Raw genomic sequence first — 18,936 nt, forward strand, 5'->3', positions numbered from 1 at the left:
AATTTTTAAAATACATAAACTAGTTCATCTAACACAGGACTTCCTAAAACCTTTAATATGCACTATGGAATTTTAATAGAGGAATGGTGTATATGTCACGTAGCATTTGCCCAGTGTATGTTAGCACAAAATCCTTTTTTTCATAGGACTAGTGTTCAAGGAATACACTTTGGGAAACATAATCTGATCCAATATTATATTTCTGAAAGTCCTACTGTGGAATGCTTTGGGTAAGAACACAAAATTGCTCTCCTTAACATTAACTGCTCACCTTAACATCAATTACAAAAAAGTAGAGGTTATACTGTAACTTAAAATAGACATGATGAGTGAAGTTCATATGTCTGAAAGTAACTGTGTATTACTAATAGTGGCACTAATGAAAAGATATTTCACTCTCAACCAACAAAAGGTCTGTGCAATAATGATGAGAGACAAAGCACTAATCCATATTATCATTAAACATTTAAAATGAAGTTCTGTCCCCAACACATACTATTCAGCCTGGAAGTGGGTCTGGCAGTGGTGGTCTGAAGTGCAGCTGGCAGGATCTCCGATTTGATGGCTACAGTGGTGACTGCACCATCCATCCTCTCTGTCTCACATAAGCCTGGCAACTGTGCTGCCTTCTCCAGCGTGGGTAGTAACTGATCAAACTGGTCAAGGTCAGCTGTAAACTAAGAATGGAAACCAAAGTTAGAGGAAATATATTCTACACTTTCACCTGAAACAATGTAGAAAACAAGTTGTTCCTTTAAACTATATGAATTGAGTGTGACTATGAGAGAATGAAGAAAGAAGAATTAGAAAGATTGGGGTCTCACTGAAATAACAGGACCTAACACTGGAACAAAATGTGGACGCTTATGATATTAATATACTACAGGATATAAGATAACATACACATAGTGCTTATCTACTATATCTCTGTATAAAATGTATGCACTGGAAAAAGACTGAACTGGAAAGAAATATCGAGAGTACTGTGTTACGACGATAGCACCATGGGTGATTATCTTCTGTCATATTTTTCAAAATTTTATAAAATGGCTTACTTTATGATGGTGCAAAACATACACTGTTTTTTAAAATAATTTTTAAAAGTTTGGGAAAGTTTTTAATAAATATTAGCTTGAAAGATCCCAGAAAGGTCACTTCCCACTTAAGTACTTACTAGAATAAGAAACATATCTTCTAGCATAGGTAGGGAGTTCCTACATCTGTCTGTGGCTATGCACAGGAGAAAACTGACCTTTATTTCACAGTATTATTCCACTATGGTTACCTTAAGATAATTCATCAACATAAAATGTCTACTTGTTTGGGTTTCATTATTTACTTCAACAAAAATTTCTTTCTAGATTGTGTAACAGAATTACATGTATTTTTTTTTTTAAAGTGTGGCTTCTTTCACTTAACGTTACATTTCTGAAGTTTAGACACCTTGTCGCAAGTAGCAATAGATCACTTTGTTTTCGTTGCTGAATAGTATCTCATTGTATGAATATGCTACAATATATTTATCAACTCTACTGTAATGGATTTGGGAGTTTTTCTGGGTTTTGGCTAATACAAGTTAAACTACTATGACTATTTTTGAACATGTCTTTTGTGGCACATGCAAAAAGTACTAACAATAAAGGAAAAAACTGACAAATTGGACTATGTTAAAATGAAGAACTTCACTCCAACAAAAAGCACCATTAAGAGAAAGAAAAGGCAAGGCACAACATAGAGAAGATATCCGCAAATATATAAACAATAAAGGACTCACCCAAAATGCATAAAGAACTCTTACAGGTCAATAGGAAAAATATAACATATTGGGAAAATGGGCAAAACACCTGAACAGGCTATTTACAAAAGAAGAAATCCAAATGACCAATAAATGTTTACCAGGGAAAGGCAAATTAAAACTATGAAATATCACTACACAGACCCCAGAACAGCTAAAATTTAAAAGACTGACAACAGCAAGTATTAACAAGGATATGGAACAACTAAAAGGAATTCTCACACACTAGGAAAACTGGCATTATCTACTAAAGATGAACACATACATATTTTACGATCTTGCAATTCCACTCCCAGGTATAAACTCAGCAGAAATACATGTACATGTGCACTAAAACAGATGTGCCAAGATTGTACACAATGGTATTTTCTTATAAAGCTGTTACTTTTAAAGTTAATTTTAAAGCATGAGAGTTTTAACATAGTTATTATTTAAAGCTGTTTTTCAGCTGAGAAACACAGCACTAGTTTAGTTGTACCAAGAGACAGCCTTCTCAAAGAGCACACACGTAAAGAAATAACCCAAATAGTGTTATAGTAAAGAGAGACAATACAGAGCACTATGAGAGTGGAGAGGAAGGGAATGTTTAACTAAGGCTACTGGGGAAGGCTTTACAGAAATGATGTCTGAATTGTTTGTGAAGGATGAGTAGAAGTTCAGCAGACATAGAAAGGAGAGCAAGGCAGAAGATGCTTAGAAGAGACATGGCTTATCTCAGGAATGGCAAGGGCTTCCATGTGCCTAGAATGCAGTATGCCTGAGGGAAGAGAGAGACTTCTGTGAGATGAGGGCACAAAATAAAGCTGACTCAAGAAACTGTAGGACCTATACGTACTAAGTGTGAATCTTGTTTCACAATGAAGAGTCTTATTAATAAACTGCTTTGTGAATACATTTTCAGCTATTTCATGTATGTCTATATTCTGTCTAAATAATGTGTAAGCTCCTAGCAGGGAGGAACCACATTTTCTGTTTTTCTTAAATTCCTTCAGAGTCCACAGCAATTACTCAATAAATGAAGTTGCCTATTACTTTTCACTCCACGCTCTACCCCAGCCTAAACACAGAGGTTCCTGATCCATAACAATTTATGCAAAGGTTTATTTGTATTTACTTCTGTTTCAGGGCATGTTATATACCCTACTACCCAGAATACTCAAAGTCCCTATTCTGATGGGGGTTGTGGACTGAGGGCAGTTAGAATCAGATGAGAAGGAAACAGACTTTTAAAAATGCTTCAAAGGAAATTAAATAGCAAAGCAAGCCAGACTAGGCAGCTTTGTCCACCTCCCCGCATTTCTCTCTCATTTCATTTACATCAGAGGTTCCCAAATGTAGTTACATATCAGAGTTCTCTGGGGAGTGTCTTTAAAATACAGGTTTCTAGGTTCTATTCTGAAAGAGTTGGATTTAATAGGTGGGAAGATGGGAGGAGGGGGCAGGGAAGGTATTTTTTTAAACCTCCAAAGATGTGAACTCTAATTTTATAGAAAGAAAGAAACATCTACTTTCTTAGAATGCCACATTAATATTGTCGCCCTCCAAGGTTCCAAAGAGAACTTTTCAGGGCATCCCGTAATTTCTCAACCATTGAAACTAACCTTTTAACACATGCCCAAGGGATAGGCAAAACATAGCCTGAATCCAAATATGGTCTATGGATGGAATAAAATAAATGAAAAGAAAAAAATAACTAGGAATGTTCATTCTGTGAAGCAAGGAATTACCTACCTGGCTCTGTGACTCCAGTTTAATTTCCTCAGGAGCAGGTTTGGTCATTGGGGCTGGATTTGTGTTACAAGGATCCATCTGTTCTTTCTTTTCCACCTTCACCTTTACATCATCCAGGCTCAGGTTTGGAGTGGATCTTAAATCTTTCTCATCTTTATCTAAAAGGTAGCGTAGGAGCTGATGGTCTTTTGATTCTTTTTTCTTTGAAGCATCCAGTTCCAGCTTTATGCTGGAGTTCCCTTGTACCTGTCCAGTCACTGCCACAGAAGTAGATGCACTGTCCTTTTTATCAGGCTCCACAGACAAAGTTGTGATATCCGAGGGGCTACCCTCCTGTAAGAGCCGGTGTAGGATTTTGTGCCGCTCTGTCAGTGAGCTATGAGAGGAAGGGCAAGAACCACTTGAAGAGCTAGCAGAGGCAGAGCTGGGAGTGCCTGTGCAGGACAGTACCTCTTTGCAACTTGTGTCTATATCAGCATGCCGTAACTGCTGCTCTGCAGTTGTTGTCAAAAGCTGCACTAGTTTGTGACTGGTTTGAGAGTATTTATTGTCTCCATCTGAGAGTCTGTCACTGTTATGCAGAAGCCCAGAATCCAGAGGTTTGCCATCATTAGAGCTGTTGTCAGACTGAATCATTTCATTTAAAATGGATGCGATCTCTTTATTATCTTTGGATTCAGCTTTTGCTGGCTGTATATTTAATCTGTTAGGTGAATTCTGTGAGCTCATCTGCCTGAGGACTGGAGAACTGGCAGAGAAGCCAACAGAGTTATTGGGTCCTTCATTCATACTCTGTAAAGGTGTTACTGGGATGTTTGAATAAGATCGGTTACTATTATTACAGGCAGTACTTGTCATGCTAACGGGGGAGCTTAATGTCGGAATATTAGGAGGAAATGAATTGTTTGGCATCCTGGGCCTTGTTGCCAATCCAGAACTAACTTGTCTCCTTGGAGACATGAACTGTGCAAGGGATATTCCTGTACCTTCCATAGGAGAATTATTGAGGTTTAAAGACGGATTAGTGCTCTGGGAACTGGCCTGTCCCTGGTTTAAGGCAACACTGGCTACAATCTGATTTCCAGGTGAGCATCCAAAACTCCCTTGGCTGTTGCTAGAATTACTATGACTGCTGCTATGAAGGTCTGAGCTCTGTTGGCGGTTTACTCTGGTGGATACCACGTTGTTGTTGGATGGTGGCAATGTAGCTGAACGGGCCGCGCCGTGAGCTGGAGAGATACTAGGATTGACGGAAGGGTTTACCCGGGGAATTGACATTCCAGGATTAGTGTCATCTTGAGGAGAAAGACCACTGTGTTCCCTAGAGGAGGAAAAGACATTCAAAGATCTTCACTGTTTTCCATTATAATATTTTTATGATGCATATTATAAAACAAGACCATTAATCTCACTAATGTAGCAAACTATCAAGTAAAAAGCTTCTGTATCACTTTAAACTAAGAAAAGCAGTGGACTGTTAGTACTACTGTGAAATATTAGCATCACTTAATAGGCAATAGTGCTTAAGACCCTGTAAATATGATAATGGTTTCAGTTAAATGGGAGAGAAACCTTTCTTGGCCTTGGAAAAAAATCCAATATATGCACTTTTAAACTTTTCAAAATTTCATATAAATAATTAACACTACATAAGACTTTTAGTTAAAAGAGAAACTTTCCACACCTCTCTGGTATTTATTTATGGTATTTATTTATGACTCCCTTGTTACAGCTTTTAAGTATTTCAACTCCAAAGAGGAAGACTGGGTAAGGAAAATACTGTGTCACTGATGTAAAAATTAAAAAGGGTGACATGCAGACATAGCAGATGTTCTGAAAGAGAAATCACAATATGAAAAAAAGAACTGTGCTAATTCCACTCACAAGCATAAATTAAACTAAAATTAGAAAATGCAGAATACTGAATTCAGATTTTCATCAAGTTCTTTACTCAAATCCATAATTACGACAACAGATTTGTGACTGGTATTACCATGTTCCCATAAGCAAATATATCAGATGAGAGAAAGATGAAGTGAGGGAAAATGTCTTTGCTTTTGTTTAATGCTAAATTTTAAATAGTTGTAAATGTAGGATTTTGAATAATTCATAGGATAAGAGAATGGTTTCATGAATTTACCATATATAATAGTGCAAAACATATTTTGAGAGGAGAACAAATTAGAGGCAATGACATTCAAAAAATCTCAAGTGGATAGTTTAATAATTTGTAGTTTGATAAGCTATCAACTTGAACTCAGGAGCCACTGAGTTTTGCCCTAATGAAAATAAAGCACTTTTAAAATTAAAAAATAACAATACTAATAAACTCAAATCTTTTATGACCATAAGTTCACATATGGAAAGTTGGAAATTCTTAGCCACGTTTTTGGTTTTTACCCCTTAAGCATATATTCAGCCACACCTTTCCTGTCTCCCTTTTTAAACAACAAAGCTATTGTTAGGCGACAGAACTATAAAACTCAGTATGGATATACTAACTATATACTCATCATGCTAGTTTAATGCCTAATTTAAAATTTGTTTTCTCGCCATCAAGAATATAAAACTTTTTTCTCTAAGAAGAGATATGTGAACTGACTTATTTCATATGAAGCTCTCCAAATAAGTAGTACCTGTCGATGATATGAATTCCCATGATGAAAGGTTGCATGTCTGGACTTTGAGGGTAGCAAAGTTTACACTTGGTGTGGGCGCTAAGCATTGTCCCATCATTCAATATGAATCTATAGGATGGGCTGGAGGCAGTGCCACGAGTCATCACTGTTTCAAACAAAAGAGAAACCTAGTTAAAATTCTGACACTTATACTTTGGGCAAAGGAGAGTTACCAAGCCTTATTTCTACCTAGAACTTCATTTAAATGCCCTTCTAACTGCTGCCTGCTCAGACTCTAAATACAGTCAGATAAAGCAGATATCTGAGGGGGAAAAATGATTCTGGGTGAAATATACAATCTGATGACAAGTTTTAATTTAGTCCTACTTGAACGGGTGCCTCCTCACAGAAATTACAATTATGAAGAAGCCACAAACCACACAAAAATCAACCTTAATCTTTCCCTATAATGGGGCAGCTCCTTAAATTTATTAAGTGTTCATTTAAAATACCAAGAAGTAATTTTCTCCCCTCTCATTCTCAGTATTATCTCTAACAAGCTCTCCCCCAACCTTTGGTTGGCTGATTTTTAGAAACAGCTTTATTGAGATGTCATTAATATACTATAAAATTCATCCTCTGAGTTTTGATTAGTTTGCAGAGCTCTTTAACTGAAATTCAAATTTAATTTTTCACTCAGGAATGTGAATTGATAAGGTCCCCACTTGTCAAATTACTATAGTCATATATATTATTTTTGATGTTTGAATTTAGTTTAGTAAGCAAATTAAGATAAAGCCACTGATTACTAATATAAAATAAAAACTAGGTTAAAGCAGTCAAATCACTGTATAAACAACACGGTTTACTTTTGTCCTAAAGCTTTATTAACAACAGATAAAATTCTAACTCTACTGGTAAATATTTATGAAATATGTAAAGGCTCTACCAGACTACTAAGTAAGAAAATGTCACTGATGTTTCAGTAATACAATAGAATTCTTTTTTGAGAAAGATTTAATAGGTAGACTCAGCTATACCAAGGTTAAGAATCATATCCACTGAAATACAAGGGTTACTACCACAAATGACTATTATAATGTAGCCTGTAATAAATGTTAGTCCTATTTTTCAAAGACATTTCAGAAAGGGCTTCAGTCACACTTTAAAGACATATGAGAAAGACAAAATGACCAACTGATAAATAATTTTTGAAGCTACATATTACTTTAAGTGAAGAGAAGGCAGGCTCTACTTTATTGCCATGGGTATACCATATAAACTGAAGAGGGCATAATCTGCTGTAAATCTATGCCATACATAAATCTCCCGAAGTACCAAAACCAGGATATAAAGTTAATTTCAAGGATTCCTTACCCACCTGGCAATTTCAGCCAAATCACTGGCACATTTACCAAATACAACACATGGAGAAATTTAGTATCTAGTGAAATAATAAATGATGAAAAAGTCTTTACTGAAAACCGATAATTTCTGTGTAAGGATATAAGTTAAATGTTTGCTCTGACAAAACCTTAAAAATATATTAACAATTCCCAACTGTTAATATCTTCTGATAATATATTTTAGAAAACACAACTACAACAAAAAAGTGGCACTTTAAGATAATTATTAACCTGGGATATTGAGAAAGCTACAGATATATAAATGGCCAGATAAGACACAGAAGATATGTCACGTTATTTTGCTGATGCCATTTTGTCTATTTTTTCATCACACTTTATTGCGCTTTAGGATCATTCTGCTGGAAAGCGTTCTCTGGCTCTTCACCGCTGAGCTGACGGTCCAATATGGGAGTCATCAGCCACTTCCATAATGTGGCAAATTGACGGGGTAAATTAAATTTAAAATTAAAAGAAATTTAAAATTCAGTGCCTTAGTCTCACTAGCCACATTTCAAGTACTCAATAGCTGCATGTGGCTAGTGGCTACCTTATTGGACAGTACAGCTCCATACAATCTGATTTCATTTTGCTTTCCAATCTTATTTTTCATTGTTTCATAAACATTTCTTCTATATCTCTTTGAACAGGAGGTAGAAAACCTTTTATACACTTATTTTTCTTCTTCAGGTAGAATAAACGTAAGGGCTAGTACTGTGTCCCATTCTTATTTTCCACTCTCCATTGAAATTGCACAATGCTTTTAAAGTGAGAAAGAACTAGAAACTCAGGCTAACATGGGAATATTAAGATACTGTGGATTATAGAACCATCAATAGTCCTTTAGTAATTATGCTTCCTTAACTTGGAGGACTACATCTAAACTAGTGAAAATTCCAAAATTGGGGAATCCCTTCTAACTTAATACAGGAAACTATTACACTTTAAGTTTTGAAGTTAGATTATTTATTTTCGATAATAAGGTGTGGAATAAGACTCAGCACAAGGAAGGCAGCACAGGTCAATGAAAAGCATAAAAGCCTAGGAATCAGATTTAGGTTTGAACTCTGACTTTGTCATTTACAAGTTTAGGACTTAATAATGCAAATTAACCTTTGCCCATTGTCACTAAAATGGAGCCAGCTTATTGTGAGATAACATCTAGCATGGAACCTGGTACATAGCAGGTACTGAATGAATATTTCCTGAATAAATACCAAAGAAAACACAAACTACAAATTAGCAGCTTCCAAAGTACCTACGTCCTGAGTCATACTCACAGTCAGCCAATCCCAAGATACCATTTATACTAATAGCTTCAACCCTACACAACAATCTAATATTCTGAATTAAGACATGAGTATGGAAGCCATAATTCTTTACAGAACTGGTTGGTTAAACGTCTGTTCTACACACCAAATTTTCCCCATAAGAAAGATCTGTGCCTGAACAAAACTATTTGGAATTTCATTTGATCACAGGTCCTGACCTTGTTTTCTGATTTAGTTTTACCAGGTTTTGTTTCCTGATTTAGTTTGCCCAGGTTTTGATCTCTCTGACTCCTGTGTCCATTTCTAAAATTTTTAGAACACTTAGTGAGGAGGGATGTTATTGATGTGGTATTACTGCCACCCCAGAAACTCTTCAAAGAACCTTTAACATGGCAATCGTTTTTGCTTTTGTCCCCCCAGAGTAGGCCTCAACAAAGCCAGGAAACAGAGCAAAGGAAACTGTTTTCTCTGGTCACAGCAGCTATAGAAGTAGAGCTATTTGGGTTTTTGACTCCACCTAATTTGGTGCTGAGATAACCTCAACAAGCATGCCTTACTGATGTTAACCAACTGGGCAGGTTTAAAATGTATGGCAGGGTACTACAGATCAATGCTGTAAGAGATTTCTCTTTCTTTTTGATATTTCCCTAGATATATGCAGAAAAAATGCAATTTAAAAATTGTTACTAAGAAAAAAAAATTACCCCTAGATGCTCTAAGATTTTCAGTCACCAAATGTGTAAACTCTATTCAGTATACCGAAATTTCTCAAAAAGGAAAATAAACTCATATTTTAAATATTTTTAATAAAGTTAGACAAAAAAAAGATTTTCAGTTAACTCTGTTATACAGAACATGGACATTCTGGTTAATCATTCATATGGGAACTTACGTTTTATAGCAATACTTCCAAACTTATTGATACTACAAACTCCTTCCAACTGTCTCATGATTTTTTTAATGAAAATAACTTTATTTTGTGATTATAAAGTTAACAGAGAAATGAACAAAGAGTAAGTAAAGATAAAGTTGTATAATCCCATCACTCAGAGATAACCACTGTTACCATTTTGTTAGCCTTCTAATATTGGATAAATAGATATACAAGAATGAGATCTTACTATATATGCCATGCTTTCTTAGCCTACTTTTTTTTTTTTTTTTTGCGGTACGCGGGCCTCTCATTGCCGTGGCCCCACCCCCCCACCCCGCCGCGGAGCACAGGCTCTGGACGCGCAGGCCCAGCGGCCATGGCCCACGGGCCCAGCCGCTCCGCGGCATGCGGGATCCTCCCGGACCGGGGCAGGAACCCGCGTCCCCTGCATTGGCAGGCAGACCCCCAACCACTGCGCCACCAGGGAAGCCCCTCTTAGCCTACTTTTTTTTTTTTTTTTTTAGCCTACTTTTTAATGTAACAATGTATCATGGACATCTTTCAAAAAGAAGAAACGATCCAAATGACATTACATTATTGATAATAGGTAAATAAAACTTTCATAAAACTTTTCTAGGCTATCTAGCCCAACATTTCCCACGACTAGTACTCTCCTTAAGTGCTAATAGATGTGCTACAGGAAAAAGTATTCTGAGGAAAAATAAGTCTAGGTAACAAAGTCAAACATGAACCTTTATTGTAGAACTTCCCAGAAACTTAAATACCTTAAATATGTCTTATGAATCCCCGAAAGTGGAGACTGAAATATTTCCCATATTTAATTCAGCATGAAACATCATTTCCTAGTTATAGCTATTAATATCTTGTGGAACCTATGTTTATGTTTTCCAAACTTTTCTGTAATAAAACATCTTAGACTATAGACTCTGGTTCAGTAGTGTGGGTGGAGTCCAGAAATCTGGTTTAACAACTGCCCCAAATGAATCTTATCAGGGACCTTAGGGAAGCATTTAACCTAGACTATTCTCTAAAAGAATGATTCTGAATTGAACAGAACTTAGGAAGCTTTTCTAAACTATATACCTTTATGAACTTCCTCCCAGTTTAAAAAATTCCTCAGGTGGTCCTGATACCCATTTTCCCCCCAGTCTCAATGGAGAACAACTGCTTTAATCTAGTTCATCCTGAATGCTCCCACAATATTCTTTGGCTGAAATGTTTTCAAATTTGATTCTGGAAAATAAAATGGTCAACACCCTTTAAAAGCAGTCCGTGAGCTGTCTGTCAAAAGCAGCTGAAAAACTAAGCTAAGAACTTAAATCTTTTTTTTTTCACACAAATACTAACATTTAATCTCGTTTTCAAAGTCGAAGAATGAAAACTTGCAATTAAACACTGAGCAAGCCACATATTTAGGTAATATTTCTTAAAAAGTAAGAACTTAAATTTTTAATGCATATGAGGATTTTATACCAGCTGCTGCCTTCAAAAGGTAAGTTAAAGGCAGGAAAAAAGACGGAGGACAAATTTTCTTGCCTAAATATCAATTACTGTAGAGGTTTTACATTTTAAAAGTTTTACACAAAATCGAGGATATAGTGGCATAATTTGTTTCATTCTTTTACACTGTCCCTAAGTGCAGAGGCAGCAAGGAAACTGCAAATGCTATTTACATCTCTCTCCATTCTTGATAGACCAGTGGTTCTCAAACTTGATGCTGAATATAACTTGACTGCTGAATATAACATATAAGAAAAAGATGTGCTTGATTCATGAACGCTGTTTACCAGGTTGTCCAGAATCTCCAAAACACTAGAATCAGTCATGTGAATTCTGGGCAATTTAATTCTGAGAAAAAAGTTATTTCTATTGAGGAATTTTTTTTTTTTTCTAAGAAAAGTACAAGAAAAGGACATTAAGACGAGTAATGGAGAAGAGGTGTTGAATTATATTTCTTTACATTTCTCTCTAAATTGTTTTACTTCATATGTTAATGATATGTTACTTACTTATTATACTTTAATCCATCTATTTTATAGAGAGTTCCAATGGTTTAGAAACACATACTTTAAACCACGGCTCAATCACATCTATGGGCAGCCTAGGCATTTGGACAATGAGACAATAATCTAGACCTGCTTTGCCTTGGCCAAAATGTATATAAATTATAGGCAAATAAAACTGAAAGTCTTTTAAGGAAAGCCTTGGAAGGTTCAACTTATAAAGTTAAGGCAAAAATCAAAGAGAAGAGTATCATATACTGCAGCATTTTAGGCAATGAGTGAAGACAGTGCTCTGAGTTTCCCACTTATGCAAAAGTCAAGTGCTATTGCTGGTAGAGGGAGTCACAAAGTTTGCAACCAGCGGATGGCATTAACTGCTTTCTGTAATGGTTTCCAAACCTGACTGCACTTCAAGATTGCCTGGGGAACTTCTTGGTCATATCCACTGAAATACCATCTTTGGGGATGGTAACAGTCTAGTAAGAGGCCAACTGAAGAACCATTAGTCTGTAGGAAGCTGTCCCAGAAGTAAACAGACCAGTGAGATTCATACAGATGGCTTCCTGAAAAAAAAAAAGTCAAGCTGCTTCCTTCACATACCATTAGGAAGCAGCTGACCTAAAATGGAATGAATGGAAAATCATCTGTAAACTTAAGAAACCTAACGGGAAAATGTTAAAATTAAGAAAGGTGATGGAATAATGAAAAATATTTTAAAAATTGTTTTTCAGGAATAGCCATACAAAGAGTCTCTTTCCGGACAAACTATTTACTTAGAGATTACAGAACAAATTACAATGGGAAAGATGTATTAGGCTACCATAATTACATGACAATATTTTAAAATATATCAAAACCCCTTATCTCTGAATCTTTACAAACTTTCTGGCCTTCACTCTCAGTTAATTTTCCCTATCTTTCCTATAATACTGTTAAGTTCCTTAAGGGCAGGGAATATACTTGTTTCATATTCCCATAGTACTTACTATGACACAGCAGTTATTCAATTATTAATTAATAATTTCATATGACATATTTTTAACTTGAAACTTCAACCTGAGTCAGGTACTGTAACAGTCATGAAGTAAACATGCATGATATAGATCTGTATTATCTAGAAGCCCTCTGACATGCCCGTTCTGCTGGGAGTGATCGTCAAAAGCCAGACAAAAATATCACTTCCTCTCTAAAGCCATCCCTGATTCTCCAAGTCAGAATTAATTTTTTTCTTCTTTTGTTATACCTCTTTTATAGCCCAGGCCACACTGATCTTTAAAACTGTCATATATCCTCCTAACAGATTTTGACCTCCTGGAGGGCAAAACCCTGCTTTGTCATCACTGAATCCCTGGCACCTTACATAGTGTTCTATGTATGTGAGGAACTTGATACGTGTCTGCTGAATGCATGAATGAATGAATGAGTGAGTGACCACCACATGATATCTTGTTTTTTAAAATGTGCATCCCGAAATTCAGGATCCACTCATGAATTACTTTGCTTACCCACTTCTTCCTTCCTAAAACTGATTATTGCAAAAACTGTAATTTGGAAAAAATACTTATCAAGCCATAAATTCTATATAAATTATTCAATATTAATAAAGAGCAAGGTTAATGAAAATAGCTGAGAGAGAAAAATCTTACCTTCTTGAAATAGTTGTCTGGCATAAGATGGCTCTCTGCCTTGAGGTTGGAAAAAAGCATAAATGCACTTCCTCACTAAATCTTCCCAGCCAGTTCTGCCAGCAGCTCTCAGGGAACTAGTATCAATAGAGATGATTTTACCTATACAAAGAATGAAAGTTTACATTTATGATAGCCTCCTGATACAAGTCATTCGTGTTTCAAAACTAACAACTGCATCTAAAAAATATTCTGCCACCTCTCAAATGTTTAATGGACAAAAGCACTATTAATTTTTATAACATATGGTAACGGAATATATCAGTGACATGATATTACAAAATTGTCTTTGCCTTGGAGTGCGTTATATTATATCTTAAAATTCAATACCAATCAAGTAGTAAAGTCATATCATAAAGACCTGAAGCTGCAGAGACTAATGTAGGTCAAACTCCTCTGGCTTGCTCTTTGGATCCTGCTCTCTACATATACTAATGACTGGATCACTTATTGGGGATGGGAGGCAGAGATGAAATATATTATTTTGGTTTAAATTAATTTCCAATAATTAAGTGAAGAGAATATGAGAAAGTAAGGAATGCTTTCCTTTCCTACCTCCTCTTGGGCTATAGACAATATTGCATTTAAGAATAAAGACTGAAGGCAAAAAAAGGATAATCAGAAAAAGATAAGTGAGAACATTAAGATCTGCTAGGCATTCTGCAAACAGAACATACGCTTTATAAAATTTAGTGGTGATTTGACATTGTTATCACATTTGAACAAGTTTCCTAAATGACTATGGAAGAATTCAGGCAAATTATTTCTTAATCAGGAGCCAATTAATCCAGTTTGTGATTATTCAGATGTTTTATTTTTAATGCAATCTTATATTCACACAAAGTAATATTGGTAAGATATATATATATATGTGTGTGTGTGTGTATATATATATAAATTAAGAATTAGATTAATAAGATGAAAACTTACAAAGCCCCATCCAACTTCAAAACTTGAACATTACCAATATCATCAATATTATTCAATTATGTGTGTACTCCTCACTTGTCACATCCCTCTGTCTTTATATTCTCCTGTCTATCTAGATTGTTCCCAGTTTTTTGTCATTACAATCAATACTGCTATGAATATCTTTCACATTTTCCATAGTGCATGTGTGTAACAGTTTCTCTAGAGTACATATGTAGGAATAGAACTGTTGAGTCACAGGTTATGTGAATGTTCAAATTTATAATATTGAACTGTTTTCCAGAAACTTATGTAAGAGTTACTGTTAATCCAACATCCATTCCATCACCTGGTACTGTTGGGCTTCTTTATTTTTTACAATTAGTAGCTGAAAAATGGTTATGGTCTAACTTCGTATTTCCCTGATTAATGAGGTTGAATATTTTTCATGTTTATTCACCACTCAAGTTTCCTCTTCTGTGAACACCTGGTTGTCTTTTCCTCATCTTCCCTTTTTTCACACAATCAACTCAAATCTATTGTACTGTTTGTGCCTCTTCATTTTAACTAATCCTTTCTTTATATATTTCTCTTGGTTTGTTCAGAAATAAAGTATTTATTAGACCTCTTTAACATAGGGTCTTGAATCTAGTATAACCAAGTATGTCTGATCAGGTTGTCACCCAAGTCTTGGCATAAATGTAGAAAGAAAATAAATTAAAACTTAAATGAGGGAATTTTTGTTATTTTAGAACAGTTTGGGGAAAACCTGATGAACACTGTGATTGAAACTACAGATAATTTCGGATTTTCTAAGAGTTTTAATCATTCAATCTTTGTCTCATCATATAAGAGACTAAGAGTTCGTTATAGCAGAGAATCCACTGTTATATAATCTTCAAATGCAATAATACTCCTCATATGCAGTGACTAAAGCGAGGCAATGTATGGTTGTGTTTATGTGTTCAAGGTCAGTATTAACCCACATGACAGCAAGGACATCTGTAATTGTGGGACTGGAGGTAAGAAAGTGATTAAATTATCAGTAATGGTAACAAATGATCAGTAATGCAATGAGTATCTTAGGAGAGAATCATAAATAGGTTGATTTAGAATACTTCTCCTTGCTAGAGGAAAGTTTAACCAACCAACCAAACAAATAAACCACTGTTCAACATTTCCTGGTAGAAAACTTCTTTTTTTTAAGGGACATGAACCACTCCATGTAGAGTTGAAAGCACTACTAAAACTTAAGGAATTAAATATCTAATACTTATTATAGCTTGTTTATTATTTTTTATCTAAATCAACTCTATGATATGATGCTAATTTTACATTTTAAGAATACTTCAGGGAAGCAGCCGCATAGCAGCGGGAGAAGCAGCGGGAGATCAGCTCCGTGTTTTGTGACCACCTAGAGGGGTCGCGTAGGGAGGGTGGGAGGAAGGGAGATGCAAGAGGGAAGAGATATGGGGACATATATATAACTGATTCACTTTGTTATAAAGCAGAAACTAACACACCATTGTAAAGCAATTATACTCTAATAAAGATGTTAAAAATAAAAGAATACTTCATATTTTTCTGGCATCTTTCTATTTTCTTTATATTTTCTCTGGTATCTTCCGTGTAAGAAGTGTGTGCAGTACAGTGATGCCCTTTAAATAGTGCGTCGGTGGAAGGCAATGCAATATAAAGAGTTCTATATTAGGGCCTAAAGATGTCTGCCCTCAGCAATTAGCTGCCTGGTTTTAGAAAAGTCACCATTCCCTCATTTGTAAAATGGACAGGCTAGATTCTGTAATCTCTGAGGTTCCCTCTAGATTTATAATTACTTTATGATCCAGAGCTTAATTTTTTAATTTTTATAAATTTATTCTAAAATCAAGTATATCTAAGATTTTAATGCTGGGTCCTTGGTCAGAAACAAAACTACCAGTTATAACATTGTTCCTATGGAAAAATACAGTCTTCTTTAAAACAATCTAATTTAGGATTCAATTTATAGAAATGCAATATGAGGAAAAGCTGAAATATACTGTTCCTAAATTATCCTCATAATTTTTAGGCCTCCCTTGTCTCCCACATTTATTCTGTGGCCTAACCATCACCCTTTTTCAACAGGCTTTTATTCTGCTATCTCTCAAACCCTTGTTTGGTTTTACTGACACAAAAGACCAGCTATATTTTTTAATAGACCCTATTTTTCCTTCATGCAATAATATTTTGGATTTTCAGTAAGGGCTTATTAAATTTTTCCAGTGTTGTTCATCGGTGGCAAGTGGAAAGGAACGTGTACATGGTAGACTCAAAAAGTGAATGAATAAAGGTATGGGAATTGATCATTACTACCCTTAGATGCTGTAATTGTTGCTGTAAGGGTAGTAATTGATCATTACTGTAACAGATGCTGTAAGGGTAGTAAACTGATCATTACTACCCTTAGATATCAAGCTCCTAGACATTCTCTTTGTTATATTCTATTGGGTTGGCCAAAAAGTGCGTTCGGGTTTTTCTGTAAGATGTAACGGAAAACCTGAACAAACTTTTTAGCCAAACCAATATTTTCTGCCCTAATTTATCCCTAACCTACTCTTTAGTAAGAGCAGTTGGGAGTTTATCTTTAAGAACACAAGAATAAAGCACACAACACAGGAATATTAGACTTCTGGGACTAAAAAATTAATAAATATTGTAACAGGATCTTGTAAATAATGGTAAAGTGAAAAAGGACATTAAAACTAAACTTTCACAAAGAATAAAATTCAGTAGAAATGATTTTTTAAATTTTGGTCTGCTAAAAAATCTATCTGTAGTATCTATCTTTATTTTAAGACTAGAGTGGTAAGTAATACATATACAATTCTGATTGATGTGAAAGTATGAAAACCTAACATGACAAAGTGAAGATAAGATTAAACAATATAGGGGAATTCCCTGGTGGTCCAGAGGTTAAGGCTCTGCACTTCCACTGCAGGGGTGGGCACGGGTTTGATCCCTGGTCAGGGAACTAAGATCCTGTATGCCACATGGTGCAGCCAAAAATTTTTTAAAATTTAAGAAATTTTAAAAATTATCAAAAAAGATTAAACAGTATATGAGAAATACTTTATAAATTATAAAGAACAGTAACAACTTGTTTTTGCTGAAAATCAAATCTGAAGTAGGCCTTTAAAAAGAAGGGCTTATTTTCAGGTATGCTCACTATTACTCACTTTGTGGCTCTACTGCCCTTCTTCCAGTTCTAACATACTCCTCTGTCTTAGGGCTTTTTGCAGCTCTGTCTCCTCAGTCAGGAGCACCAATTCTGCACCATGCCCCATGCCCAACGCGCCCTTCCAACACCCACACTTTGCACAGCTGGCACAGCCTCGTCCTTTGGGGCCTAGGGGCGCGATATCAGCTCGACAGGCCTTCTGTTAACCAGCTAATTTTAAAATAGGACCTCCCTATTAGCTTCCCTTATACCATTTCACACCTTTTCCATCAAAAAAGTACAAATCTGTAATTATATCATTGCTTTTTGCTCAATCAGGTATACCCTGAGCAATCACACGTAGTGACAGGCACTTCTAGGAATTCAATCAGTATGTGCTGAATAAATTTAAAGACAGAGAATAAAGGAAAAAAGAAATAGCCAGATACATTTATGCACAATATTAAAACCACTCCTTTGTATCTGTTTATAAATAAATACATTAATATCTACATTGCCAAATTTCTTTCCATAGATTATGAAAAATAATTTATAATCAGAATATAAACATGTGCATAATTACAAAATAATGTTCTCCCCAGCACCCTCCCATAACAATGATGACAGTATCTAAAATGCACAGAATCAAGACCACATTGGAAATGTTTTCTGTACAGGACTAGTGAACAGAAGCTGAACAGCAGAGAACAGAGGGACACAGTTAGTTTTAAGGGCATAGTCACATCATTAATACTGAGAGAACATTCTGAACTTTGCAGCTAGTACCTGTAGTATCTTGCTTGGTCATAAAGGATTCTACACCCGTAATAGCTGGAGGCCGAGGTAATCTCCGTGCAATACAAATCAAACATGACTGGAAATCTGCCCAAAACAAGAAGGGGAAATTGAAGGAAAGAGGGTAGCAAGCGGTTCACATCTACCACCTGCCATTAATGGTTTTTATAAAAACAGTACATGTTATATGATCTGACACAATATTGGAGTCACTCTGTTCTAATAGTATAATATTAGAAATAAAATTGCTCGCAACTAAAAACTGGCAGCTCCAGATAGAGATCTAGTTAGAATAAATTATCCCTTCCCATTGAATGTTCTTACATAAACTAGCGGAGACTGATGCATCTCAAGTACTTGGATGATAACAACTTGAAGAAGTAGTTTTGGCTACATTTAAGCAACATAGTGGTTTATAAAATACAGTTTTTTAGTCTGTTTCCTATATTCATTAATGGCTACAAAGATCATTCCTATAACCACTGTGCAGATAATAATTTATCATATGAAAAAAACATTTAACTGTTTCTGAAGAAGCATTATTTTGCCTTTGACAGAGGACTTCTATGTTTTTAGGATCTGTAATTTTTTTTGCAAGTCCCATTTCCAAATTTTTTTAAGAGGTTACACGCAAT

The 18,936-nt window shown here is 35.4% G+C and overlaps 1 protein-coding gene across 9 annotated transcripts in view; it reads right to left on the reverse strand.

The window, feature by feature from the left end:
* NCOA1 (nuclear receptor coactivator 1) overlaps positions 1-18,936 on the reverse strand; it is a 260,763-nt gene that overhangs the window by 61,902 nt on the left and 179,925 nt on the right. For all 9 annotated transcript variants that reach the window (XM_060027005.1, XM_060026999.1, XM_060027001.1 and 6 more), the window contains 5 exons: positions 18,293-18,388; positions 13,363-13,503; positions 6,163-6,310; positions 3,527-4,847; positions 497-677 (listed from right to left, as the gene is read on the reverse strand). In XM_060027005.1, coding sequence (XP_059882988.1) covers positions 497-677; positions 3,527-4,847; positions 6,163-6,310; positions 13,363-13,503; positions 18,293-18,388 — 1,887 coding nt within the window. The remainder of the gene's footprint in view (positions 1-496; positions 678-3,526; positions 4,848-6,162; positions 6,311-13,362; positions 13,504-18,292; positions 18,389-18,936) is intronic.

The sequence above is a fragment of the Delphinus delphis genome, chromosome 12, assembly GCF_949987515.2.
Source record: "Delphinus delphis chromosome 12, mDelDel1.2, whole genome shotgun sequence".
Classification (NCBI taxonomy): Eukaryota; Metazoa; Chordata; class Mammalia; order Artiodactyla; family Delphinidae; genus Delphinus; species Delphinus delphis.